At 44.4% G+C, this 26,903-nt stretch overlaps 2 protein-coding genes across 2 annotated transcripts; one reads left to right on the top strand and one right to left on the bottom strand.

Annotated features, from left to right (window-relative positions):
• Window positions 1–13,238: 13,238 nt before the first annotated feature.
• On the bottom strand, window positions 13,239–18,536 carry SEC61B (SEC61 translocon subunit beta). The gene is made up of 4 exons (XM_054991359.1): window positions 18,455–18,536; window positions 18,269–18,366; window positions 16,303–16,404; window positions 13,239–13,575 (listed from the first exon to the last, which is right to left on the bottom strand). Exons 1-4 carry the CDS (start codon window positions 18,455–18,457, stop codon window positions 13,488–13,490), a joined length of 291 nt encoding a protein of 96 aa, XP_054847334.1. The 5' UTR covers window positions 18,458–18,536; the 3' UTR covers window positions 13,239–13,487.
• A 114-nt stretch (window positions 18,537–18,650) lies between these two features.
• Window positions 18,651–25,941, top strand: ALG2 (ALG2 alpha-1,3/1,6-mannosyltransferase). Its single transcript, XM_054991358.1, has 2 exons — window positions 18,651–19,159; window positions 21,100–25,941. Exons 1-2 carry the CDS (start codon window positions 18,827–18,829, stop codon window positions 22,000–22,002), a joined length of 1,236 nt encoding a protein of 411 aa, XP_054847333.1. The 5' UTR covers window positions 18,651–18,826; the 3' UTR covers window positions 22,003–25,941.
• The last annotated feature ends 962 nt before the right edge of the window (window positions 25,942–26,903 follow it).

Below are 26,903 nucleotides of genomic sequence, written 5' to 3'. Positions count from 1 at the left end.
CACACACACATATAGAGAAGTGTGTATAGTTTGGGACAGGGCTTTTTTTCAGCTGGAACGCGGTGGAATGGAGTTCTGGAACCGCTTGAAAATGGTCACATGGCTGGTGGCCCCACCCTCAGATCTCCAGACAGGGGCAGGGGGTTTAGATTGCCCTCCGCGCCGCTGCAGTGGCGCAGAGGGCAATCTAAATTCCCCTCTGTCTGGAGATCAGGGGGCAGCGGCCACCAGCCATGTGACCATTTTTGTCAAGGGTGATTTAAACTTTTAAAAACTCCTCCCTTGTTCTAGCTGGCCCAAAGTGATGTCATTGGTCCTGGGAGCGTGCACACACTTTGAACGTGCACATGTGGTACCAGGAGCACCACCTCCCGCCAAGAGTTGCCCCCTGTGCTGGCAACCCATTGAGTTCCACCACCTCTTTTCCTAGAAAAAAAGTCCTGGTTCAGGAACTTCCAGCAAAGTTAAGGGCCATGTTAGGCCCTTAACAGACTATGCCACTGTTAACTGTATGAACCTTCAATGTTCTCTTCAGCACCAAACCTGATATTCTGCTTACTTTGCAGCCTTTTGTGTCGATGTGACCAACAGCATCTCTTCCAACTGCTGAACCGAAATGCTGCTTTTTGTAACAAGAAAGGATTGCGGAGATTATGCAAATGCCGTCCTCAAGATACGTCACTGTAACCCAGCAGAACCCTGGCTATATAAGTCCCTCTCCTAAATTATCTTTCCAAAAGGAGAATTGGGGCAGGGTTCCGGTCAATAAATTACAGTACACTTGTGGCTTGGCAACTTGGGCAAATGTGCGGCACATGCACTACCAGGCAGGGAATGACAACATCACTTCCAAAGTGACATCATCATACTGGCCGCAGGAATCCTGCTCTTCACAAGCGGCTGATTTTGCCCCCCCCCCCACAAAGGCCGATTCTCAAAGAATTAGCCCAGTGCAAAGCGCAGGAGCACCCCTGTGGCAAACGTGATGACATCACTTCCCAAAGTGACATTGTCATGCCCTACCAGGACAACATGACCCATGCATTTGCCTAAGGTTGCCAGGTCACCAGAGGCTACTGCGGGGTGGGGGGGCAGAATCTGGTTTTTGTCAGAGACATGACTCCCGGAAGTGATGTCATCGTGCTTCGCACGGGTCTGATTAGAATTGACCCCTACAAAGCACAGGAGCGTTCCTGTGCAAAGTGCAATGATGTCACTTCAGGAAGTGACATCATCACTCCTGCTGGGAGTACGTCCTTGGCCCACTTGCCTGGGTTGCCTACCGGTGGTGGGCAATCACTGGGAGGCTTGACAACAGGGCAAACTGCTGGAGGTTTGCCCATGAGCAGTGGGCTCTTGGGAATTCTACATTTGCCCAGGTTGCCTGCCTCTGCTCCCCGCCCAGTTGCCTAGGAGCCCTGAAAACCCTAACCCAACAACTTTATAACTACAGGTATAACTGAATCATAATTGCTATGAACATAGCAACATGGTGCTGGAAAAAATAAATAATAGAACTGAATTATTAATGGAATTATTTTTATACTATGAAAAATGTTTTAAATTTAAATTGTTTAAAGTGTTTTAAATTTTTAAATGTTTGCTGTTTTGGGGACCCTAGTTAAGTAAGAAGGCGGCATACAAATGTTTTAGATAGATAAATAAATAAAAGGTTAGCTCTCTGTGATGAAGTTTGCCTCCACTGATCAGTCAACTATTAATTTGTTGCTTAAATCGATTAAAGTTTGCCACGCTATAAAATGTAAAATTGACTCACAGGTATAAACCTTGGTAAAGCATGAGTACATTTCAAGTGTGGCATTAGGATATGAGCACAAAAACTAACTCCTACAATGAAAATTGCTGGAAAAAATGTCCCCTTTCTTCCCTTTCACTCAATCAAGGTGCTTTCCATCGATGGCTCTTTTTTGTTTTGTTTTTTGTAAATCTGTGGTTTATAATGTTTAAAATGAGTTGGCCAAACTTTTGGCTGCCCGCAATCTGGCAGATGGTGATTCTAATAAGGAATCTTCCATTCAGTGACTGGAATTTTGTACTTTGTCAGACTCATTGTCACTGTATGCAGTCTGAATAGCAGCTCTGGCAGCCTGCCTAACACCTTGCATGCCCAGAATTCACTCCCAAATTAATTCTTTGCTGTTGAGAGTCTCCGAGTGCCGAACAGCAGCTCTCCCAAACACGCAGTGAGTCTCAGCTGGGACTGGGTGACGTTCCCTTGCATGCCAATAGCTCGAGACCAAGGAACGGCAAGATGCAGAAAGGGCCAGGGATTTATTAACATTATTATTACCTGTTGGCAAACATTTTCGTGCACATAGATGTCATCATTAGCCACCCTTCCCCATCCCCGCTCTGTCTTTCAGCAGGTATTAATAAGCCACCCAGGGTACAATTCGCTGCACAGCCAGAGCCCCCTGTGACGTGACGTCCTCAGGGTCAGATGCAGCGAGAACCGTCTCCCATCTAGCCATCCATCACCGAAGAAATCAAGCTGCATTCATGAAGGATTCTCTAGTACCCCACATTGCAGACAGTGAGATTCTTCCCCGAGAGCACCTGCATTACTTGTGCAATATGGACTATTGTTATAATTACATGGGCCGGTAGTGTGCAGTACGACCCTGAACAGAGATACATCCTTCTAGGCCCCATTGACTTCCATAGACTTAAAATGAAGCATCTCTGTTTAGGACTGCACTGATAGCCATGCGCGTCAACGACACCAGCCATTTGGTTTAAAATAACCAAAAAGTCCGATCCGATCCGATCCAAGCCCCACAGACGTGTCCAACCCTCGGCTACTCCACAGATCGTCCCCCTCCAGGCCTTTCTGCCCTATAGCGCGTCGCGAGAGATCTGCAGAGTCTCGCGGTGAAGTTTTTACAGGGTAGTTCACCATTGCTTTCCCCAGCCCAACACACTTAGCCGTACGACAGCCACGAACGGTAAGTCATACGTTGCCACCCCCTTGGCACTTTGAGCTGGTGTGGGATAAGGGGGAACCAAAAAGTGCATAAATAAAAATATGACCGTTTTTCTTCTGTGAGCGACTTGGATATATTGTAATTATTAGGAAGAAATGTTGTTTGCAAATTGCAACAAATGCTCTGAATAGGCACTGGCTACTTTTGCAACTGAATCGTCAATATATCAAAAGGAAGACCTTCACGCTGTGCTGATGTTCTTTTCCCTTTAGCTAATAGGGGTCAGCAACCTTTTGTAATTAAAGAGCCAAAACGACATCAAAATTCAGAGCAAGAGAGGAACAAAGAGCCAGTATAGGAGAGTCCATTTGCAGAACCAAAAATATGCATCTTTCACTTTACTGATTATTGAAATGTTGATTTGTGCTCCATGAAGTTTTTGCACTCAAAACACTGGTTGTCGCATCTCCTTTATTAAGAAGTGGTGTGCGTCTGAGGTCTCGCAATAAGTAACACACATGTACAGGAGCACTCTGCACAATTTAGTGCACTGCCATAACCCTGTGCATGGTTTGCACTTGGAATAATGGCAGCTGTGTGTTTACCTCTGGAAAGCATGGCCGATTCCAGATGGCCCTCCCCATGCCGAAACGTCGCGTGTCGTTGCGCGGAAAACGCGAAATATCGCATTTTCTCACGCGAGTTTTGCGCGACATCGCGCAAAACTCGCGCAAGAAAACACGATATTTCGCGTTTTCCGCACGACAACGCGCAACGTTTCGGCATGGGGAGGGCCGTCTGGAATCGGCCCATCTCCAAGAAGCCCTTCAGTCTCATTAAAAACACTGGCTTGCTGTTCCCTTTGCACACTGGTTATTCTAGCATCTCACCTACTTCTCTAACAGACTTAAACTGAATGATTTTCTTTTTTACTTTGGGGCTAGTTTCCAAAGTAACAAGGGGAAAACCCCAAACTCCTTTTTCAACAATGTTCCATAAGTGAATACCCAGTGATGGGGTGGGGTCTAAACCCACCGAAAAATTCTTGGTATCTGCCTCCAGATTTACCACAATACCTGGGCTTTGCCCTCCCAAAATTACTCTTGCTCTGCCCAGAATATTTTTTCCCCTGATTTCAAGAGCTGACGATTTTAGCCCCACATCCAAATGGCACCAGTAACCGTATGAATATTAATAACACTAGAAACTGCCAAGGGATTGGCCAGTTCATTCAAATGTGAAATTCAGCACCTCTTGAGTTTGCCCCTCATGTTGAATTACCAGATTATAATGCTACCATGGTAGCAGGAGCCAGGTCTTCTCTTCCTAGAGGCACAGCAGCCCAGTCAAGGCAGCCTTGCAACCCTATGCCCCACTGTCCCCAAGCCCCTTCCTCAGGGCCAAGCTAGAAGTGAGGAATGATACTTGAAGGCCAAGTGAACAGACTCACCTGTTCACTTGTGCTCCACTTGCACTCCACTTGATCACGTAGTGAATACACGTGAGTCTGTTCACTTGCTGTTCAAGTGTCATTCATCACTTGTAGCTTGGCTCTCAGATGCCTCTCACTTTAGCTCCTATTCTGCTCCTTTCCTTCCGCATCCCTGCCTCTTTATTTTCTACCCTGCCCCAGATTCCTTCTGTGACTTCCTCACAGGCAGCTTTCTAACTCAACCCAGTCTACTCCTCAAAGTTCTTTTTCCTAGAAGACTGAGAGCCAGTTTGGTGTAGCGGTTAAGAGCAGTGGGACTGTAATCTGGAGAACTGGGCTTGATTCCCCACTCCACCGCTTGAAGCCAGCTGGGTGACCTTGGGTCAGTCACAGCTCTCTCAGAGCTCTCTCAGCCCCACTCACCTCACAGGGTGATAGTTGTGGGGATAATAATAACATACTTTGTAAATTGCTCTGGCATTAAGTTATCCTGAAGGGCAGTATATAAATCAAATGTTGTTGTTGTGGGATTTTAATCTTCTAGAATTAATTCTAGAAGATTAATTAATTCTTCTAGAAGCTGGATATGATCTAAAAAGTTCCACCTAGAAGGATGCCCCCTCCCCCGCAAATACATTCTTGCCAAGGAAGAAACCTAAAAATTCTCTATGCTTTTGCTCAAAGTTGGTATATACAGGGGTGGATTCACCATTAAAGCCACCAAAGAAAGTCCCAGTAGGCCAATGGCCTGGGTTCCCCCAACCCCAGTGCAGCCACACACAGGTGAGTGAGAGCTCCCACAACCTCTGGCCCCTGCCTCCCCTAGAGCAAGTGGCCACCACCACCACCACCACCAAAGCCAATGTTGTCTTGAGGCAGACACACGCTACCACTTCAGGCCAATGGCCCCCACCCATGGGAGACACACAGGAGCCATCTCCATGAACCAGGCCCCCATAAGGCAGCCGGTGTGAGCCAGGCAGGAAGAGTGGTGAGCGTGCTCCTTCCCTTCCCTCTCCAACAGTGGTGGGGCTAGGGCAGGGCAGCTTTGGCCTCTCAGCATACTCCTAGATATATAGCCAAGAGCAGACAGCCTGAGGGAGTGGTGGTGTAAGGCTCTGCCAGGTGACTCTCAAATAAGGACTTCACTGTGGATAGTAAAAGTATCTTTATTGATAAGCCACTAGTCTCATGATCTTACTTCATCTCTGCCAGGAATGGCGGTTACAGACAAGCATCAAGCAAATATAGGCTTTCAAGGCCCGGGCAGTTTCTAACCTTCCCTCCTTTCTCTAACATTCAACTAAGCAGGAGAGTTTCTATCCCCCCCGCCCAGCTAAGTGGGAAAGTAGCAGGGATGATGCAGGAGCCTCCAAGGTCATTCAGGCGCCTCTTCCCAGAGGAGGAGAGAGGAGGACCCAGAGGAGGTCACAGGTAACAGTGGGAACATGTTCCTCCCTTGCATAGTTTCACAGAACAGCACAGAATAGCTTCAATATGTAACCATAACATACAGCGTGAACATATAGCCAGCAGGACAGGTACGACAGATGATGGGAAGCACCTGACAGGTGGGCTCTTCTCCGGAGGTCTTCAAGCAGAGGCTGGATGGCCATCAGTTGAAGATGCTGTAGTTGCGTATTCCTGCATAAAGACGGGACGACCTCCAAAGTTTCCCCCAATTCTAACACTCTATGACTCTAAACTATCTATGCTTGATAAACATACACACACTGGTTTCTTAAACCCTATACCTTTTCAATAGTATGTGTGCTAAGCACTTTCCACATTTGATTACGCTGAAACGAGTAGCGTCAGTGGAGTCAAAGTTTGTCCCTTCGATGGCAATAAGGATCTGCTAAGTATTTTCCACATTTGATTATGTTGAAACTAGCGGCTTCGGTGGAATGAAAGTTTGTCCCCCCAAAATACGGAGGTTGTGCACATACTCACCTTTTGTCAACTTCATTGAAAGTCATGTGTGGCTTCCATCTTCCTGGATTAATCAAATGGTGCAATCCCTCCCAGTCTGTTCGCAGCTGGCCTTGACCCTCATGTTATAGGGAAGCTTATGGGTATGGCTATATCAAAAGCCCCTCTCCTCATGTATTTTAAACACACAGAAATGCTGCCTGGCAAGGCAGGAAACAGTTGCCAACCCCTGTCCAGGAACTGGAAAATCACCGGCATGTACATCATCAGAAGGCAAGACTATCAGCCCCACACCCCGGAGATGGGCAGAGACAAAAGGATCTTCCAGGAGTTCCTGAATTAATCACATCCACACTCTGCCGATCCTCCCTTATCCGCTCTCCCCATCTGGGCTATTGAGGGATCTGATACGTCCCACCTGTCCAGCCATTGCAGGTCATCAAGCACCTTTTTACCTTTAGTAACACCCAGGAAGGTTTAATCAAACCTTTCTCATTTTCATTGTCTCACCTCTGGAAACAGCCATTAAGCCATTGTTTTGGGGCCGAAAATGACATCTTGCCCCACAGTATAATTGAGCTACCCTCTGCCATAGTTGTGTGTGCGTGTTCTTGGATCCAACACCCACCCTCGGACACGTGTCTGAGCCTCTCTCTTCCTGCTGCAAAGCACTGGTCGCTCAGCACTAGTATCCTATGGACTTCCCCTATCTTCTAGACTGGTAAATATCGCCTGAGCCTGCACTCCTCTCCATTTTTCTCCCTGTTTTCTAGTTAGCTTGTTGTGTATGTTGTGTGTGGTTTCCTGCGTCTTTGCTATTGCTACCGCTTCAATAGAAGCCATTGTTGAACCTCTGCTTGTTTTTATTAAGAGTTCGCCACTGATATATCAATACATTCTGCCCATTCATGCCTCACGGAATGTTTTTAGTTGGGGGCTGAGCAACTTTGGTTGCTGCCCAAATATATTGCTATTGTATTTTATGGTTTTAATGATATTTTAATTGTAATTTATTTATTTATGTTGTAATCCATTTACGGGGAAAGCAGAAAATAAATGTAATAAAATAATAATAATGATAATAATAATAAGAGGAATGATCCTCATATACACTGGTGGAGAATCTTGCTCAGTTACGCCTTCTTGCTGCTTCTCCTTGTACATTACTTCCCCCAATTTGGGGTAACCTATTTGGGTAACAAGCCAAAGCTTACACGGGGAGGGGGGGATTATGTCACAATGCTACATATCCAATGAGAGCTGGCTGTATGATTATATCACTGAGGGAAAGAGAGAGTGACCATTTCAACTAGGAGTGTCCAAAATTATTGGAACAGGGAGGCATTTTCCAGCATTGCTGAAAACACCTGCAAAATAAAATAGCTCTTTGAAACAGACTTTTAACGGGGGGTGAGTGAACAGCATAAGCAGTATACCCCAACCTCTGAAGAGTCCCCGCCAAAAGCACCTCTCAGCTCAGACACCAACCCCCCCTCCTGTACGTTGCCAGCGCTTTTCCTTATAGCCATTCCTAAACATACCAAAGCTAAAAGTGATTTGCAATTAATACGGAATTAAATAGCTTAATTTCTCACTGCCACACAGAGGTGGCTGACCCACTCAGCAGCTGTGTGTGGTGCTGCCTAGCAACACCGTCTAAAAACGCCAGACCTCTTATCAAGTACAATCTAATTCTGCATTGGAAAGGCTAGCAGGGAACAACGGAAAATGAGATGGTTCAATATCACAGGACAAATAACCTCCGCGTTCGTTCCCTCCCAGTCCGCCCCCACCCGCACGCCCTGAATACTTTCACTAACGGTGATTTATTTTTTCCTGATTCCCCACCTCCCGCTCAAAGCCCTGAGGAACTGCCCCCAATGTTAAATAAATTGTCAGCTGGGAGGCTGTGAAGGTGGCATGTTTGCAGGCTTCCTTCCTTCTCCTCCTTGAAGGCACAGGGCCAGATTCTCAGGGCAGCCCTAGGCAGAGCGACACATTTCCAAGGCCATTAAAGTCAAGAGGCTTAAAAGGGTGTCCCTCTGCTTAGAATTGCAGTGTCTGGCTGCTAGTCACATACAGCCAAGAAACAATCTTCCTGGCCATTAGCACCTCAAAAAGCCAGGAGCTCGCAGAAAAAGTACGAACGTGCCTGATGAAGTGATGACATCATATTTACTAAGGAAGAATAGATCCAGAGAGGAAGCCGGATTATCCCAGTATCAGCAACCAAACCGTTATTTGGGACCTCTTGAACTATTCATCAGGGTTCATTTAGACACAAAGAATCCTGTTGCATCGGTGTTTCTGCCAACAGAGATTCCCCCCATTAACATTTCCCATTCCTTAGTTCAGATTGATCCAGTTTTGGCCAAAAGCCCAGTTCCAAAAAGTAACTATTTCGTTGCATGTAAATGTTCCCAGAATTCCCTCTTTTAGCCAGTCAAAAAAAGCACACTTGTTAGCTCCCCTGGCCCCCTCCCCACTTCCCAATCCTGGAGAGAAAAGAAGCTTGCCTTATAAGTGGGGCCAGAACCTTTCTCCACTTGAAGTCCCTGCTCCAACCGGGTTCACCCCTGAGTGTGGCTACAGGAGCTCACCAACTGGCACACACCAAGTGTGCCTGCCTCCCAGCAAGCCAGGCCTGTTGCTGGGTAACCAGTGATGCCACAGAGCACATCAAAAAGGAACAAACTCTATTCCCAGCATGCATTGCCCCAGCATTGTATGCCATGCAAGGGAAGGACTATAATCACAGAGTAGTTTGCAGCAGCGGAAGGTAGTAGGAAAAGAGAAAGACCTAAAATGAGATGGCTGGACTCAATAAAAGAAGCCACGTCCTCCAGTTTGCAGGATCTGAGCAAGTCTGCTGATGATAGAATGTTTTGGAGGTCTTTCATTCATAGGGTCGCCATAGGTCGGAGGTGACTTGATGGCACATAATGCACACGGTTTGCGGTAATGGGGTAGGAACCCTCCACGGCCTCCATCTAATGTACGTGTGGGGATTCTCCATGAAAAGGCAGAGGGAAGTTGTCGTACATTGTTTACTCCAGCTACCAACTTTCCAAGCTTGCCGCGGTAATGAATTCCATGTTATGTAAGAATTTGTTTTAAATATAATAGATATTTAGCTTTTATACAGCACTTTCAAGTGTTCAAAGGGCTTCACACAATTATCTCAGTAGCTTTACAATCGCATGATAGGTCGGCATCGTTGTAATGAATGAATGTACGAATGGGGAGCCAGAGTTGAGAGAGAATGGATCGTCTAAGTTTTCCCAGTGAGTTCCTAATAAACACAAATTATATAACTGCCTTGTGTTATACCAAGTAATATTTACAGAGGGGGTGGAAATCACCTGGTTTGACACTGCTTGTCATTATAACACCACCATTGTGGTGAAACACAGCAGCCTGAGAGGGAAGGTCTGTTGTTAACATTTAGTCATTCATATAGCTTTGTCTCTATTTCACCACAGAATAACTGACAACCACATAAGATTACTTATTTACTTATCTGGTACAAAATATATTGCATTGTACCTTCATCTTTAGTTCTTACCTTCTCATAAATAGCCCCGTTCTGTTTCTCCTGGTATTTCACTACATTCCTTTTAAGAGGCACAGAATATTTAAAAAATTAACTCAGTATGCCATTAAAATACAATTGTGTAGTCAAATGGATTAAATAGGCCAGAGAATGTTAATTCTAGCAATAAACTAAACACAGCAGTCCTCACACAGGTCTGTTGAAGCCACTACAGACTGAATACAGAGGAAAGGAAGAAGAAAGTATTCACACTGGCCGCCTACCATTTGTTTACTGCTACGGGATGTGCTGCAACCACTGTCCAGAACACAGTAACAGGGCCTTATTTATTTCTTTATTAATCTGGCCTTGACCAGAGCCAGAGCCTTTTTGGTCCTCGCCCCGGCCTGGTGGAACCGTCTCTTGAAACCAGAGCCCAGCAGGATTTGTTGTCCTTTTGCTGGGCCAGTAAGACAGAGATGTTCTGCCAGGCATATGGTTGAGGCTGGGCCAGGCCTCCACTGGCCATGTAGGGGGATGGAGTAGATGAATGCTTAAATCCTTCCCCCACCAGACGTTTTTACCACCATTCTGTGTTTTTTAAACAGCTTAATAGATAATCACACCTGGAAATGATATCAATATTGCCTATGGGGTTTCTATCCAAGTGAAGTTAAGTAAGAGCTCTATTGTGGTTGCCGCCTCTTGAAATTCTGCTTATTTGTTATGTAAATTGAGATTTTAAAATGTTTTATGGTTTTTAATCATTTTAGACTGTTGCTGTTATTGTTGTGACTGAGTTTTTAACTGATGTAATCCGCCCTGAGCCCGTTTGCAGGGAGGGCAGAATATATATATATATTTTTTTACTAGCAACCAAGCCCATTGTGTGACAAAATACAACAGGCTCTAGAAAACTGATTTGGCAGCCCCACCCCACCCCCCCGGCACCAGCAAGGACCCAAAACTGCTTACATCACTCACTCCTCCTCTACGCTATCCTCACAACAACCCTGAGGGAGGTTAGGCTTAAAGGATGTGACCAGGCCAACATCACCCAGCAAGCTTTCATGGCAGAGTAGGGATTCGAACCCAGATCTCCTAGATCCTAGTCTGACTCTCTAACAAGGACAGCTTCAAAAAGGGAATATGAACAGATGAGAACAGCTATTTCTAAGAACCTAAAATAATTGAGAAAAATGCCCTTTTCAGAAGTAACCTCTTCTGTAGTAACTTAAATGAATTGAACCTGAAATGGCTTTCCTTTGGCCAGTGCTGATCAGTTTGAGAATCAAAGCACTCAATGGTTGAAAGCACCGGGCTTTTTTAAGGTGCAGTGTGAGGAAATGGTGGCTCTCCAATGGCAAAAGTATGGCAAGTCAGGTCTGGATTGTGTCACTACAGAAGCGATCTGCTTTAGTTAAAGTAATCATTGTTCGGCAGCTCTTGGCCTCTCAGCATTGCCTTCCGAAGCACAATTCGATTTAATCGTCTTGTCTCTAGAGGAATGAGATGAACTCAGGAGCAAAGAGGCTGCAGATCAGAAGTGATTGTTCCAATTCTTGCTGATGCAGTGTCAGGTTCTAACACTAAACCCATTTTTGTTTGATTAAATCTGTCCAACAAATTAGAAACCAACCAAACCATTTATGACACAGATCCAAAAGATCTCTGCTGCAGTACACTGCCAGGCATTTTTACATGACAGCAAACGTGTCCTCGTTTGTTCTGCTGCTGCCATGTCAACTTATTCCCCATTTCTTGATGCTCAAACTCCTGTTGCAATTAGTTGCTGAGGAAACACAGTGTGAATGATCTCTCGATGAGCCATCAAAAACATCTGAAATACAAGAGGTGCTGAAGAGACTTGACAGTTTGCTGTTGGTGGGCAAATTCGCCCTGATGACAGAATTGGTTGCCTGGAGGAGAAAAGAACAAATCTCCAAAGAGCTGTCCAAGTAAAAGACAGATTTCTTTAGCTAATGACTTAATACACCTGAACAGCTCTCCTCCAAGCAGCTCTCTGAACAACAATCCCAAAAGTTTTCAAAAGACAAAGCAACCAATTGATCAGCAAGACAGCATTTCACTCTCCAGGTGGTTTTTTCCACAATTTCTCTACTACTTCAAAGGAAAATTTCTTGGAAGCAATCCTTAGAGAAGTCTGCTCCAACAATGGATATATGAAAGCATTGTCAGAACATACTGTGCAAACATCTGGTCTACATACGAGCAGGCCTTTTTGTAGCCCTGAATGTGTTTACTTATACTGGAGTTCAGTAATTTGCACAAGGATGGTTGTTGTGGATTTTCCGGGCTGTATGGCCGTGGTCTTGGCATTGTAGTTCCTGACGTTTCGCCAGCAGCTGTGACTGGCATCTTCAGAGGTGTAGCACTGAAAGACAAGAGATCTCTCGGTGTCAAACAAATTTGCACAAGCATTGATTGCTGGAGAACAGTGAGCCAAAGACCCTGTGGTGCTACCTGATACTTGAGTAGCAATCGCTTGCTCCCTTTCCTCATAGAAGCATTTTCCCCTCATGCATAGGTAACTTATTCTTGCCATGTATAATGAACTGCCCTTGAAGGCGCTTTGGAAGTTGCTGTAATAGGCCTCCCAAACCTCCAGGGACTCAGAGCAGAATATTTTCCAAGGCTGTATTTTTCTATGGGAAATTTGCTGCTCCATATATGTAAATGCCATCTGTGTATCTATATTGTCAGGTCTGTTATGCCACAAATCTATGTCTGATGTGGGGTATGAAGCATGGACAAAGCCCAGTGCTTGTACATGATATATTTGCCTTCCCTTGCTAACATTAAATATTTAAAATTGCACTGAGATGGGCCTAGGGAAGATGTGTTCCAGATCCTCTCCTCCAAGAAAAGTCATGAGTAAATGGGGCAGGGCCTCTTGTTGCTTGGGCCAATGTTAGGAAGGCCCTGCCCAGAAAGGATCTTATGGCTACAGTGTTTCAAGGCTTAGCTATATTGTGGGCCAAACCAGAAATTTCATATGAACTGTAGTTGTTATTTAGGAGCATTGTGAATTTTAATGTTTTTATTGTTTATTGTGCTTTATTTAGATTGTTAGAATGCTTTGAATACTATGACAGGAACATGTTCTATAACCAATAATAAAATAAACGTAACGTGTTTATACAGAGAAATGACTGTGTCACACCTGCAAGACACAGAAGAAGCCTTAACTTTCACATTATAGTAAGAGTTTAATTTGAATATACAGTGTCTTCAGCGTATATCAATAAAACATGCTGGTATCATGATCCAATGCTTCCTGAGATAAAGCCCAAAAGCTAGTAAGATCCAACCCTTGGTATCTAAAAAGATCTGCCACCAAATCATGACACTTACACAAGAACACCAAACACATCGCTTTATGTATACAAATTTTAATGAAACCAACTGCAAGTGTGTACGCACAGACATCACGACTTCTGACAGAAAGGAATCAAAAACCCCAAGGAGGAAGTTTAAGAGTCCATTTAACACCAGAGCCAACCAAAAGGCAAGAGTTGTCTTCAACTGATCTAGAAGGATGTACCAAAGGAAAAGAAACCTGAAAATCCATTATACTTTTGGTCCAGACTGCAGTTTTCAAGTTGGCTGATGGGACTAGCCAAATCTACGACCGTGTGTATTTGCCCCAGATGTGCAACATAAATACAGATGCAATAAAGAGAAGGCTCATTACAAGAACTGGAACAGGACCACTGAAAATAAAGAAGAAAATGAATTCATTAGAAACAGCAATAAGTAAACTACAACAAAAAGGCCTTCAGTGACAGCATGATAATTCACAATACATAATTAAATTCAGAATCACAAGATGTGTTAATGCCATTACCAGAGATTACTTTAACAAAAGCTAAGACAAATTGCTGGAAAATAGATCTATCAAGGACCATTATAGACACAACTAATGGAACCTTGAGACTTACAAGTGACACCTTTGAATACTGGAACCCAACAATCAATAGTGGATAATCACCACCTTTAAGTCCAGCCTGTGAGTTTCCAGAAACATCTGGCTGACTACAGTTAGAAAGAAGTTAATATAGTTCTTTGCCTGATTCAACAGGGTAATTTAGATACTCTGGTCAAAAAATTTGACAATACAAAGAACTTTCCTGTATCGACAAAGCAAATGCTATTTTCCCATTTAAAGCAACCTCTTCCCAAATCACATCCCATATTTAAAAGAATTACATCATCTTAAGATTGTTTTAATTAACAATTTAATAGATGCCAAAGATTTCAAAAACTCAAACTTTGTGTAATTTTAGGCTTCCTGGAGACTGTCACTTTTACTTAGCTTTTAGCTCAGCAGTCTTCCATATAAAATAAAAAGTAAAAACCTTGAAAGGATATGTTTTTTGTATCTGTTCTCCAAAGTATACAAAGATACCATATACTGCCAGATTACAGTTAACCTTGCCCATTACTATTTATTCATGCAGATCTAGAGTTGGAAAGGGTTTTACAGACTATCTAATCCAGTTCCTGACCAAAACAGGAAATCCAAAACTGGAGCATTCCCAATAGATGCCAGTTCTTGAAGACTCCCCCCCCCCCCACACACACACCCAGCTCTACACTCACAGCTGTTCATGGCATTAGGAAGTTCCTTCTACTATTCAAACAAACTTTTTCCTTCTGTAACTTAAACTCATTACATCTAGTCATGCTCTCTGAAGAAGCAGAGAACAAGTCTTTGATTTCTTCTAGAAAACCTTCAGATTTGAAGAGCATGAACACATCTTTCCTCAATCTTCTTTTGTTCAGGCTAAGCATATCCAGTTCATTCACCTTTTCCTAGAAGGACTTCTTTTACAAAACCATGACCACCTTTGTTGCCCTCCTCTAGATCTGTTCTAATTTGTCTACATCTTTCTTAAAGCCGGCCGCTCAAAACAGAATACAATAGAAAGTAATCAAAATGATTAAGGATTTGGCGCACCTCTTCTATGAGGAAAGGCTAAAGAGTGTGAGACAAAGACAGCTAAATGTAGACATGGTAAAGGTTCACAAAATTATGCATTGAGAAAGTGGGTAGAGAGAATTTGCTCTCCATTTCCCATAGTACCAAAATTTGGCAGTACCCAAATTCAGGATGGACAAAAAGAAATATTTCTTTACAGGTGGCTTTAAAAGGGGACTAGGCAGATTCATAGAGGAGAAGTTCATCAATGGCTACCAGCCACAGCAGCTAAAGAGAACCTCTATATTCAGATGCAGCACACCTCTGAACAGTAAGGCTAGAAGCAGCATCAAGGGAAAGCCACGTCCCGCTTGTTGGTCTTCTAGGACTACTAGCCGCTTAGCCACTGTATGAAGAGGGTGCTGGACCTGAGAGACCTCTTGTCTGATCCAGCAGACAAGTACTCTAGATACAATTTAACTAGCACAGAGTAGAGTGGAATTAATCTCTCATGATTCTGAAATTACTATATTAATGCATCACATAGCTGAATCATGCTCAACACATGATCAACCACAATCCAAAGATCCCTTTCACAAGGACCATCTCCAAACCAGGTATTCCTCCTTCCTGTACTGTACATGTGATGTTTTTCTGCCTAAATACAGAACTGTGCATTTGCCTCAGTCGAATTTCCTTTTGTTAGTTTCAGCCCACCTTCAACGCCCATATCAAGATAATTTGTCTATCTCTGCACCCCAGTTTTGTGTCATCTGCAAATCTGACTAGCAACAGCTCTCAAGCACCTTGGAGAGATGGTTTTCCCAGCCTTGCCATTCAGCACCGTTTTTTAACAGAAACACCAACAGAAAAGTACTTTGTTTAAAAACACTCCAGCACAACCAAACAGAAATCTCCACAGCCTTCTTGTAGCCTCTCTGAAGGTTACACTATCCAACTGATACCAATAGACAGCAGCATACATAAGAAAGCTACTTACTTCCAATTTATGTATCAGCAACTGGAATTTTACATAATGCCTCTTACACCTCAACAACCAAATTGTCCCTTTCCAGCAATGCAAAACACATTGCAAGGCAACATCTCCACTATGAGGGTGGATTGTAGCATCTAACAGTGGCATTGAGCTTAAAGCAGGTAAGTGGAAATTATCGGTATAGTTTCTCAGTTTTATTACACACAGGTAACCTACCCAGGGCGGAAGAGGGGGCAGGGCAAAAGCTATATAATAGTTACAGCAATTCATAACTGAATATGGTAGCTGTTCAGAGCTATACAAGCAAAAACTTTGCTTGGGACTAATTGTTTTAATGTCTAACAATCCAATTATTCCGCTATTTAGCTAAGTAAACTGTTCATTCTCTACTCAACAGAAGTTACAGCCACCATTGCAAAATTACTGCTTTACAAAAAGCACTATAATTCTAAAGAAAATACCAGTAATAACCATTCTGGTCCATTAACTTGAGTGAACCAATGCCTTTGTTGTCTAACTTACACTTTGAGACCAGGGGAATCCTCTGTATAGAATCTCCACATCCCCCCTGTGCCAGCAGATGCGGTACGACCCGCACTCCTTGTTCCACAGCTAGCACTTTTCCTGTAACAAAAAAATCAGTCGTTGAAAGTGCACCTGGGATCGCTGTGAGGTTGCTCCTCCCCCTTTTAAACATGTTTTTAACACAGAACCAATAAAAAACAAATGAACAAGAAAGAGGCCTCAAGAAATGCACTAGGTTTATTTACTAAAACCCAGAGGATTCTTCACTGACTAACTACAACCCAAACGCAAGTCAATACAACATCACTATGAACACAATTATAAAAACAATCATAATTAATTCAGCATATACTGTTGATATACCTGATTCAAATTCTTCAAAGAATAGATAAATTAGTTCTATATGCTGTTTAATAAAAACCTGTTGCAAAAAAGGAGCCCAGAGCCTTGGGAGAACCACAAGCACTAAAGCCTACAATTTCATAACAAGAGAAATGAAAGTAGATACTAAACTAAAGGGGGAAACACTTTTTAGACAATAGAAAGTAACTCATCTTGGAATACATGATAACGCACGAGATATACCCAGGCAAAAACTATCCCTTGGATTTTTTTAGTTTTTAACCAAACAAAGCTGGAATACTGTACAGAGCTTATATATGAGCACCTTGTCTTCAATAAGTGCCTGATAGATCAAGCAAAGGGTGGAAGGATATTATTAATTCACAATGAGCTGTAGTGACCTTGTTATTATTGTTACTATTGTTGTTGTTTCTGTTATTTCTTATTAGTGTTGTTTAATTGTTGTAAAAATTAAAAATTCCAAAAAATAAAAAGTTAAAAAGAAGAAAAAGAAAGTAACTCATATTCTAAAGTTACATTCTAATAATTAATCCAGAGAAACAATTAACTTCAAAGGAAAAAAATGTGCAAAGACATTTGCAAAGATCACTGTAAAGAAGAGGACATGTCACTTTAAACAAATCCTGCAACAGGTTAGCTAAAAGCCACAGTTAAGTGGAGGTCTGTCAAACCACACACTACCTGATCTTTAAAGTAGGAATAACAGGAGCTGGACCTGAAGGCATTCTGCACACAGAGCAGTTAAATCTATTGCTAAGCAACAGATCTGGGGAGCCCTGTTGGTCTACGGCAGCAGAAAAGAGCAAGAGTCCAGTAGCACCTATAAGACTAACATAATTTGTGGTCAAGTTTGAGCTTCCATGAGTCACAACTCACTTCTTCAGATACACTGAAGTAGCAAGCTGTGATTCACAAAAGTGCATGCCCTGCTACTGGATTCTTGCACTTTTCTCCTGCTAAGCAGTGTGCCCTCTGGCTTTATTTGAGAATAAGGCATCAATGGAAGAAAGCAAACTGGATGTAGAGAGCTGTCTGCACTAGGTTTCTATAGAAGAATCACAGCAACCTCTCAATAACATCCTTAATTGGAGGCTTGCATTGCTGTGTTAATGTATAGCCAGATCCCATAATGAAGCTAACACACAGGGATTTTTAATTTAATAAATGGTGGTGATGGTGATTGCCCTCAAGTCACAGCTGTCTTACGACCCTTGGTGGGGTTATCATGGCAAAAGACTAACAGAGGTGGCTTGCTATTGCCTGCCTCTGCAATCCTGGTCTTCGCTGGAGGTCTCCCATCCAATTACAAACCAAGGCTGACTCTGCTTAGCTTCTCAGATCTGATGAGATCAGGCTCACCTGGGCTATCCGGCATTTTAATAAATACCTTCCATCTTGCATTGCACAAGCTATATACATCACTTATAAAGGATAACCACTTTACTACCCCACCTCCCACCCCACCGGGGGCGGGGGGGGGGGGACCGAGAAAACAACAAGCAGCTTGGGGAGAAGGAGGCCGCTCCTTTTCCCTGCCGGGCAGAGCAGCGCGGGACGGGCCAGCGGTGCCCGTGGCTCCTCTCGCTCGCTCCCCCCTCACCTCTGCCGGACGGTGGATCCTGCGGCTCTGGGGGCGACCGCTTTGCTGGGGGAGCGCCCCGAGGCGCCCACGCTCGTCCCGCTGGGATTCGGCCCTGGCTGGAAAGACAAGGACTGGCGTTAGCACAGCGAGGCCCGCTCGGACGAGGCCTCCCCGCGGCCCCTCCGTCGAGCCCCGGCCCCTCACCATGGCGATGGCGTCGTCGACCCTCCGCGGACGAAAGGAGCCTCCGCCGCGCAGCCTCTCAGCCACCGAAGAGGGGGCCTCGCGCCGCTCCTGCCACGTAGGACCTCTCGGACCGACTGCCCACCTCAGCGCCTGTCACGAACTTTTCTTCCCCCGACCGCGGACAGTGTGGCCCGGGAAAAAAACGCGCTCCCCCCAGCGAGGCTACCGACGGGAGCGTCCTTTCCCACCCTTCGGGCCGCGCCACGATCGCGTTGCGGAAACAGGCAGTTCTTTAGCCGCCTTAGCCAAACGAAGGATGATGTGGCCGTAGGAGGGGAAGCCGCGCGTGCGCATTGGGGCGGGGCCACGCACCCCGGAAGCCTGGGCGCCATGGCCGCTGAGGGGGGCGCGCCGCGGGGCGGCCCGTCGGTGTTTTTCCTGCACCCGGATCTGGGCCTGGGCGGCGCGGAGCGGCTGGTGGTCGACGCGGCCCTGGCGCTGCGCGCGCGCGGCTGCCGCGTGCAGATCTGGACGCCGCGCTACGACCCGGCGCGCTGCTTCTCGGAGACGCGCCAGCTGGAGGTGCGGACCGCGGGTGGCTGGCTGCCGCGGAGCATCCTGGGAAGGGGCCACGCGCTCTGCGCCGCTCTGCGCATGATCTGGCTGGCCTTGCACGTGCTGCTGCTCAGCGGGGAGGAGTTCGACGTCTTCGTCTGCGACCAGGTCTGGGTGGTTCGTAGTTGCCAACCTCCAGGGGGTGGCTGGAGATCTCCCGGAATCATGACTGAGCTCCAGGACACAGGGAGGAGTTCCCCTAGAGAACATGGCTGCTTTGGAAGTTGGGGGGGGGCTCTCTCTGGCTTTATGTTCCGCTGAAGTCCTTCCCTTCCCCAAGCTCTTGAATTTCCCAACCTGGACCTGGGTGGGCTGCAGAATACAGTGGCTGGAGTAATGGGCTAGGATTTGGGTGATCCACAGGGTTCCCAGGTGTCTGCCAGTGGCAGGCGAACTTCCAGGGGTTTGTCCCCTTGCCTATCAATCTGCCAGCAATCGGTAGAAGGTGGCAAGCCCCAGAGCTTGCCCGTCACCAGGAACATGCCCGGCGCACGCTCCCAGGGGGCACAACAACGTCACTCCTGGAAGTGATAGCGTGCTCTGGCCACAGAAGTAAGTGCTCTTGCACTTTGTTGGGGGCTGATTTTGGCCCCAAACGGGTTGAATCTGCTCCACATAGAGTACAGGAGCACTGCTGTGGCTAGTGCAATGACATGACTTCTGGGAGTGATGGCATTGCTCAGGCCTCAGAGTGCATGCGCTCTTTGTGCGTGCATGAAGAAAGAGCACGCCACCAGCACGAGGTAAGTGCCAGCCCCCCTCCTGCCAGCAGGGTATAGGGATGTGGAAACCCTGGATCCAGGTTCCATTCCCCGCCCTGTCACGGAAGCTCACTGGTGGCCTTGGGCCAGTCACACACTGTCAGCCTATTCAAGGTAAGCAGGTTTGGTCCCCACTGGGGAGAAAAGCAGGATATAAATGAGGAAAAACCACACAGAAACAACCGAGTAGGAGCAGACTTGTGTGTTTGTTACGTGCTGTCAAGTTGCCTCTGACCTACGGTGACCCTATGAAGGAAAGACCTCCAGAACGTCTTGTCATGAATAGACTTGCTCAGATCCTGCAAACTGGAGGATGAGCTTCTTTTATTGAGTCAAGCCATCTCATTTTAGGTCTGTCTCTTTTCCTACTGCCTTCCACTTTTCCTAGCATTATTAACTTCCAGTGAATCTGGTCTTCTCATGATGTGCCCAAAATATGACAGCCTCAGTTTTGTCATTTTAGCATCTAGGGATAATTCAAGCTTGATTTGATCTAGTACCCATTTATTTGTCTTTTTGGCTGTCCACGGTATCTACAAAACTCTCCTCCAGCGCCACATTTCAAATGAATCAATTTTCTTCCTGTCAGCTTCCTTCGCTGTCCAACTTTCACATCCTTACATAGTAATGGGGAATACCATAGTTTGGATGATCTTGATCCCCAGAGAGCATTCTTGCAGCCGCATTATAGTCCCTTTACCAAAGCATCTCTCCGAAGCATTTCCTTACAGCACAGCCTTATTACCTGTGTTGAAAAGCCCCCGTGAATAATTCAGTTTTGCACGGTTTTGTTCAGTAGGGCTTACTTCCAGGAAAGTGGTCTTAGGACTGCAGCTTGACAAGTCTAGCCTGGATTTCTTGAACTTGATCTTAATACCGTGGTTGGGGCAGTTTTTTAAAATAAGCCCATAAGTCAGACAAGCTGTAGCCATTAAGTGCAAAGTGAAAATGGATGGCTATTTTGTTTTGTATAGCGGAGCAAACTACCGATTTCCCCAGTTAGATTTCATGTAGTCTGTACAGAGGCAAGTCTGAAATAAAAGAGTGCCAGGATTTTATCCCAGTCTCAGCTAACTTAAGTGTGAGCTGTTTCTCACTGGGCTTTGGAGTTGTATGTTGCTTTGATGGCTTTTCCCCTCCAGTGTTTGATTATACATCCTCAAGTTCACTGCATCTTGAATGGCAGTGTCCTCCAGTGAAGAAAGTGTAACGGTGTGGCTCATGCCCAACATGTTTAAGAGCATCCTTTCTGGACTTGAACTGAATATCTTTCCTGTGTCTCTCCAGGTATCTGCATGCATTCCAGTTCTCCGTCTAGCCCGGACCCGTAAGAAGGTTCTGTTTTACTGTCACTTCCCTGATCAGCTCTTGACTAAGAGGGAATCTGTTTGGAAATCCCTCTACAGAGCCCCACTGGACTGGCTGGAAGAGTATACGACTGGCATGGCCGACTGCGTTGTCGTCAACAGTTATTTCACAGCGACTGTTTTCAAAGAGACATTCAAGTCCTTGTCTCACATAAATCCAGATGTCTTGTATCCATCTTTGAACATCGCTATGTTTGATGCCATGATTTCTGCAGATGCAGCCAGCATAGTTCCCAGCAGGAAAAAGTACTTGTTTCTTTCAATTAATAGATACGAACGGAAGAAAAATCTCATGTTGGCTTTGGAAGCTTTACATGACCTTCGTGGAAGACTTGATGCTCAGGAGTGGGGAGAGGTTCATCTGGTTTTGGCTGGTGGATACGATGAAGCAGTTAAAGAAAACGTTGAGTATTATGAAGAACTGAAACTTGTCACTACCAAGCTTAATATTGGCGAGCAGGTCACTTTCTTGCGGTCTTTTTCAGACCAACAGAAGATCGCTCTTCTTAGTGGCTGCACTTGTGTGCTGTACACACCAAGCAACGAGCACTTTGGCATAGTCCCTTTAGAGGCAATGTACATGAGATGCCCAGTCATTGCAGTAAATTCAGGTGGACCTTTAGAATCTATCGCAAACAATGTGACGGGTTTCTTGTGCAATCCTCTTCCAAACCAGTTTGCTGAAGCCATGGAGAAATTTGTCAGAGACCCCACTTTAAAGAGGGTGATGGGAGCTGCTGGAAGAGCTCGAGTTTTGGAAAAGTTTTCTTCAGAAGCATTCAGTGAAAAGCTGTACCAACATATTCAAAACCTAATAAAATAAAAACTGCAACTTGCTGCATTGTAGCATTTGGTTTTGTATGAAACCAGCGGCCTAAATGGTTAAGGACCCAGCTACTTGAGTATGCCCATGTGACCGTATGTTTTTGTTTTTTAAGGCTGGAGCTTCTTCTGGAATTTCAAGAACTATTTGAACTTGTTGTGTGATATTTAGTCTTGTGCCATTTGCTGCAGAAATGTTACATAATGGTTAAAATGACATGCTTTCAAAGTTACCTGTATTATTTCTAAAGACTGGTTTTGAAAATTATGTTGAGACAGAGTATTTGGTGGATCACCAAATGGTGGGTTTGCTGATACCATGTGCAACACATTTACACCTCCAATACAATGGATGTGTTAGCTTGAGGGGGTGCACTTCCTTAGCATTCCCCTTCTCCTAACTTGGATTGGAAGTGGGTCCCCTGACCCCTCACTTTCCCTATGCATTAAACCAATTGTCTTGAACTGTTCATAAAGTCCTGTGCTAAGCATATATGCACTAAATGTTCAATGTCCCATTGAAATGAACAGGACTTACTCCCTAGTAAGTATGTTTCGGTCTGCAGCTTTACTGTAACAGAATTTGGTAATTCCTGTTGTAACATTTGTTTTGTATATCTAAAGAATTGCTGCTTAATTAACAAAGAAGTGGTATTCCGTCAGCTCAGCAACTTCGCTCAAAAAGACAAGGGAAAGTAGAAAAAAACGAATGTCAGGTTACCATTATGATACAAGAAAATTATACACTAAACATACACTATGTAACAAAATGCTCCTGTTGTATATTTAACTCTGTTGCATCTTGCTATTTTTGCTTGATGTTACATTGACTACTTCTAACTTGTACATGTTGCTCAACCATAGTACTGTTACAAACACTAGACCTAAAATACTCATTGTTCCAAAGAGAAGTTCTTCACATACCAATCCCCTAGAGATGCAATCAGCGTAGAGTGTCCTTTGTGCAGAGGAGCAAATTAATTATTTCATATTTAGGTGCGACATCAGAAGCACATAGCTCGAGATGGGTCAAACTAAGTGATCCACGTCATATTGGCCTGCAATAAACCAGGATGCTAACCCTGCCCCCCATATTCACTCCAACAACACAGTCATTGGACCCAGCCAGCACTACCAGCGATACCATCTCAGGCTCATTCACTTGTTCATCTTCAAACATTATATATGGCATCAAGTGTCAACTTCCTATATTGGATAAACAGGTCAGTCCCTTTGCAAAATAATGAATAGACATAAATCTGATATAAAAAATCACAACATTCAAAACCAGTGGAAGAACGTTTCGGTCTGTCAGGACATTCCATCACTGGCCCCAGAGTAGCAGTTCTTAAGAAAAAAAACTTCAAAGAAAAATTACAATGCGAGATGGCTTAAATTAAGCTTATTTGCAAATTTGGAACAATGGCTCCCCCAGGGTTGAATCGGATCATAGGATTTTTCTTGCATTATATTTTACACACTTCACACCTACGTTCTGTCAACCAAATTACAACGTATTATAGCTAGCTTCCTGACAATCTAATTTGCAGCGTCCCTCCCACCCTCTGCCTGGATTGAATTATAAAGACTCCTACCTTTTTCCACTTCGTGTGTCTGATGAAGGGAGCTTTAACTCTAAAGCGCAGACCTCAAAAATCTAGTTGGTCTCTTAAGGTGCTACTGCACCTGAATCTTGCTTTTCTACTGCAAACCAACATGGCTAGCCACCTGAAACTGGGTTTATCCCCTGAGTCTTCTAGTAACAGAATTTTATTTGGTTATAAGTTAACTCCATCCCAAGCCAATTTTCCTGGCTGTCGGGATTTCTGATACTCCAGAGCATTAATTCCTTTTACATTTGGTTCCTAGGGAAGCTTATTAGATGTTCTTCAATGAGAAAACCAGCAATTAGTTTGTCTTCCATTACAAATCTTCCACTGCAGTATGTACCTGAAGGAGAGCATCTGGCGTGTTTTATGTCTATCATTCACCCAGATGAATGCGGGGGGAGGTTAAACCCCTCCAAATCCTATGCAGTAGTGCCTTGGCAAACAAATCAACTTGGAGAGGGACTCCCTAGGGAAGAAAGTGTGAAAAACCACTGTCCTGGAGGAAAATACCCAAGGGTTAAGGCGGAACCTCATTTTGAACCCACAGTTATTTACAGATAGCCTTCATCCAGTTAACAAACATTGTTATAATGAGGCTAGCCTTCTGTGATGGACAAGACTGGCCCCAGCTCTCTTGAGGAACAGCTGATGGAAGTGGGTGGAATGCTGGGCCAATCAGTCTGTTGGAGGGGAAAAGGTTCTTGGGGAGAGACTGAAAGGAAGAGAGGCTTGAGTCACTGCTCAGAGAGGCAGCAGAAAGTTTGCTGGCTGTTACTCTGTTCTGTTACTTTGAACACTTTCCTGTTTAACCCCTATCTGAAGAAGTGAGCTGTGCCTCACAAAAGCTCCTACCCTACAACAAATTTTGTTAATCTTATACGTGCTACTGGACTCTTGCTCTTTTCTACAGTTTAAACCCAGTATGTTAGTTTAAAATCTGTTCAGTCCTATGTTCCTTCTTGTAAATAACGTGTATTTTTGTTTGGGTTAACCATGCTTGGCCTGAAGTTGTTGGCTGAGGGGAAAAGGATACCACCCACCCACACACAAAATCACTCTGACCATGACCAGTAGGCCTAGTGAATTAAATGGTGGCAGCATATATTGAGGGGAGGTGCACATAGGGAATGGGCTGCCTGTCTGGTGGAACCTTTGGAAGAGGAGAGAGGCGACCCTGTGAGGATTTGGGTCAGGGCTCTCTGCTGCTGTAGTGGAGGCTAGATAGGTGGCATGTGGCAGTGGACTTCTGGCCTTTACCTGCCTGGGAGGCAAAGGAGTGTGAAAGACTTGTGTGTCTGTGAGGTGGGAGTATACCCACTATTCCTGCCATGTCTTCCTTTGTTAGGATCAAATAAAAGTCAAGTTCCATGAAAACTCTCAGGCTCAACACTGAACAAAAATTCAGACAGAAAATACTGCCTGCAACAGACTCGGTAGAGAGTCCCCCCTCCATCTGCAACAGTCCTACAGAACAAAATGGTGTGGACCCACCCATTCTCCAAGGAACCTTCCTCCAATTTCAGAGACTTCCTACAGTGGAAGAGCCACTTAGATTGGAGTAAACTTTGCTCAGAGGAGTAGTAGGATTTGGGGTAGGATTGACCCAATATTGCCAGTTGCACCTAAGAGATTGGGACAAAGAAGTAACAGCCGTTCTCCATTTCAAAATATAAAAGCCAGCAGTTATTCAGATCTGTCTCTAGCATGGGACCCAGATAAAAGCTCCAGTGATTGCCCCAAGGACAATTTTGAATTTCCCCACACATTTCTCTCTAGGTTATTTATTTTGCAGTTTCCATCCTAAATCTATTGACAATTTGTGGGCTGTAGTTCTTATATGTAGGGGCTGATATTCAATACAAAGGTATATCTCATGCCATCGATTCCAATAGATGTCAATCTGCTTAATTGCCAGATTGTGTTGGCCACTGTCTTTAAATCATCCAGCCTCACTCTTGTCCCATATATTTTTTTAAAATGTGATCAAATAATTTTTCTATAAACTGCAAGCTGTGTCATAGTTCTTCCAGTATCTTTAAAAGGTGCCCATGTTGGGGACTTCATAATATTGTGATCTATTTGAAAATCTCATGAATTAATAGATTGATCAACCAAACATTCTTTCATCTATTTGCAACTGGAAACACAATATATACATTGTGGATGTGGTGCTTGGCAGAAGGTACTGCAATGACCTCTCTCTCTTAGTTATGGCTCTGTTTATGATCTTCTGTCACAATAACACCTGTTAATTGTTTTCAACTTTTCATGACATGCTTTGATGACAATCTCTTGGACTATTATTAATAAACCAACATCTCTATATTTTTTCTCATTGTGTTAAATGAGGTACCTTTTGGTAAGATGCAAAGGAAACTTGTCTATTTAAAAAACTTTTCTAATGGAAATAGAAGTTTTACCCTCCAGCAAAAGCAAATGGGAATAGCCAGCTCGCTTATAGAGGTGGTTTTCCGACTATCCTGAGACAGGAGAAGTCATTTTTTTTAATTAGATTGAAATGCAAAATTTCTGCCAACTGTGTTAAGCAGAAGAAGAGGAGAGGACTATATTATACTCTTACATCAATAGTCGCTGAATTGACAAAAGAAAGGGAGGCTTTGGAAGATGATCTGATTAGTGTCAGCAGAAAGTGCTAGAACTCCACCACTGGCGAATGTCCAGTGGCCATCACTGAATAATCAGCACCTCATCATTCAGCTTTCCTCAACTGACATGCAAAACATCCCAATATTCATTGCACATCTGTGCTAGACAGATTACACATTAGCAATTCAAATCGGCTCAATGCGCAGGCCGCTTATGCAAAAGGTGTCGGTTTGGGGGGAGCTGCCGTGTTGTCTGGGCAGGATAATAAGGCGACTCTGTGTAATCTTGGAGAACAATCAACCCATCTTGAGGAGGTGACTGACCACATCCGCTCTTGCCCTGACAGCGCTAGAACAATGGCCCCATAATGCACTTGACTCATCTGGTAATAAAATCTACTTTTGATTAGCAGCCCTGGCTTGTGTCAATCACTGTATGATGCGCCATTGTCCTCTGGTCCCAAACACAGTTTATTTACAGGGAAACAAAGCCCTTTTTGGAATATGGCTGCTGCCCAAAGATTGCAAAATAGATTGAGCTGTCAGCCCCACACACTAGATGAAGATTAATGAGTTGTGCAGACAATAAATATGAAGCAATGACCATAAATATGCTAATAGGAATTATCCATATACAGTATAATTGGTACAAAAATTAAAACGTAGTGTGAAGGAGATGGGTCACC

Source organism: Eublepharis macularius, chromosome 11, assembly GCF_028583425.1.
Source record: "Eublepharis macularius isolate TG4126 chromosome 11, MPM_Emac_v1.0, whole genome shotgun sequence".
In the NCBI taxonomy this organism is placed as follows: Eukaryota; Metazoa; Chordata; class Lepidosauria; order Squamata; family Eublepharidae; genus Eublepharis; species Eublepharis macularius.
Note: the sequence above shows the minus strand (reverse complement) of the source record. Positions and strands in the feature narration are given on the sequence as shown.

Bases quoted from the DNA above. Each gene is read 5' to 3' on its own strand.
- ALG2 (XM_054991358.1), top strand. From the start codon at position 18,827: ATGGCCGCTGAGGGGGGCGCGCCGCGGGGCGGCCCGTCGGTGTTTTTC. The intron at 19,160-21,099 runs GTCTGGGTGGTT...GTGTCTCTCCAG, and splicing joins ACGTCTTCGTCTGCGACCAG to GTATCTGCATGCATTCCAGT.
- SEC61B (XM_054991359.1), bottom strand. The intron at 16,405-18,268 runs GTGAGGGGGGAG...TTTTTGTTACAG, and splicing joins GGATCCACCGTCCGGCAGAG to GAAAAGTGCTAGCTGTGGAA. The intron at 13,576-16,302 runs GTAAGTTAGACA...CTTTATTTTCAG, and splicing joins GATTCCCCTGGTCTCAAAGT to TGGTCCTGTTCCAGTTCTTG.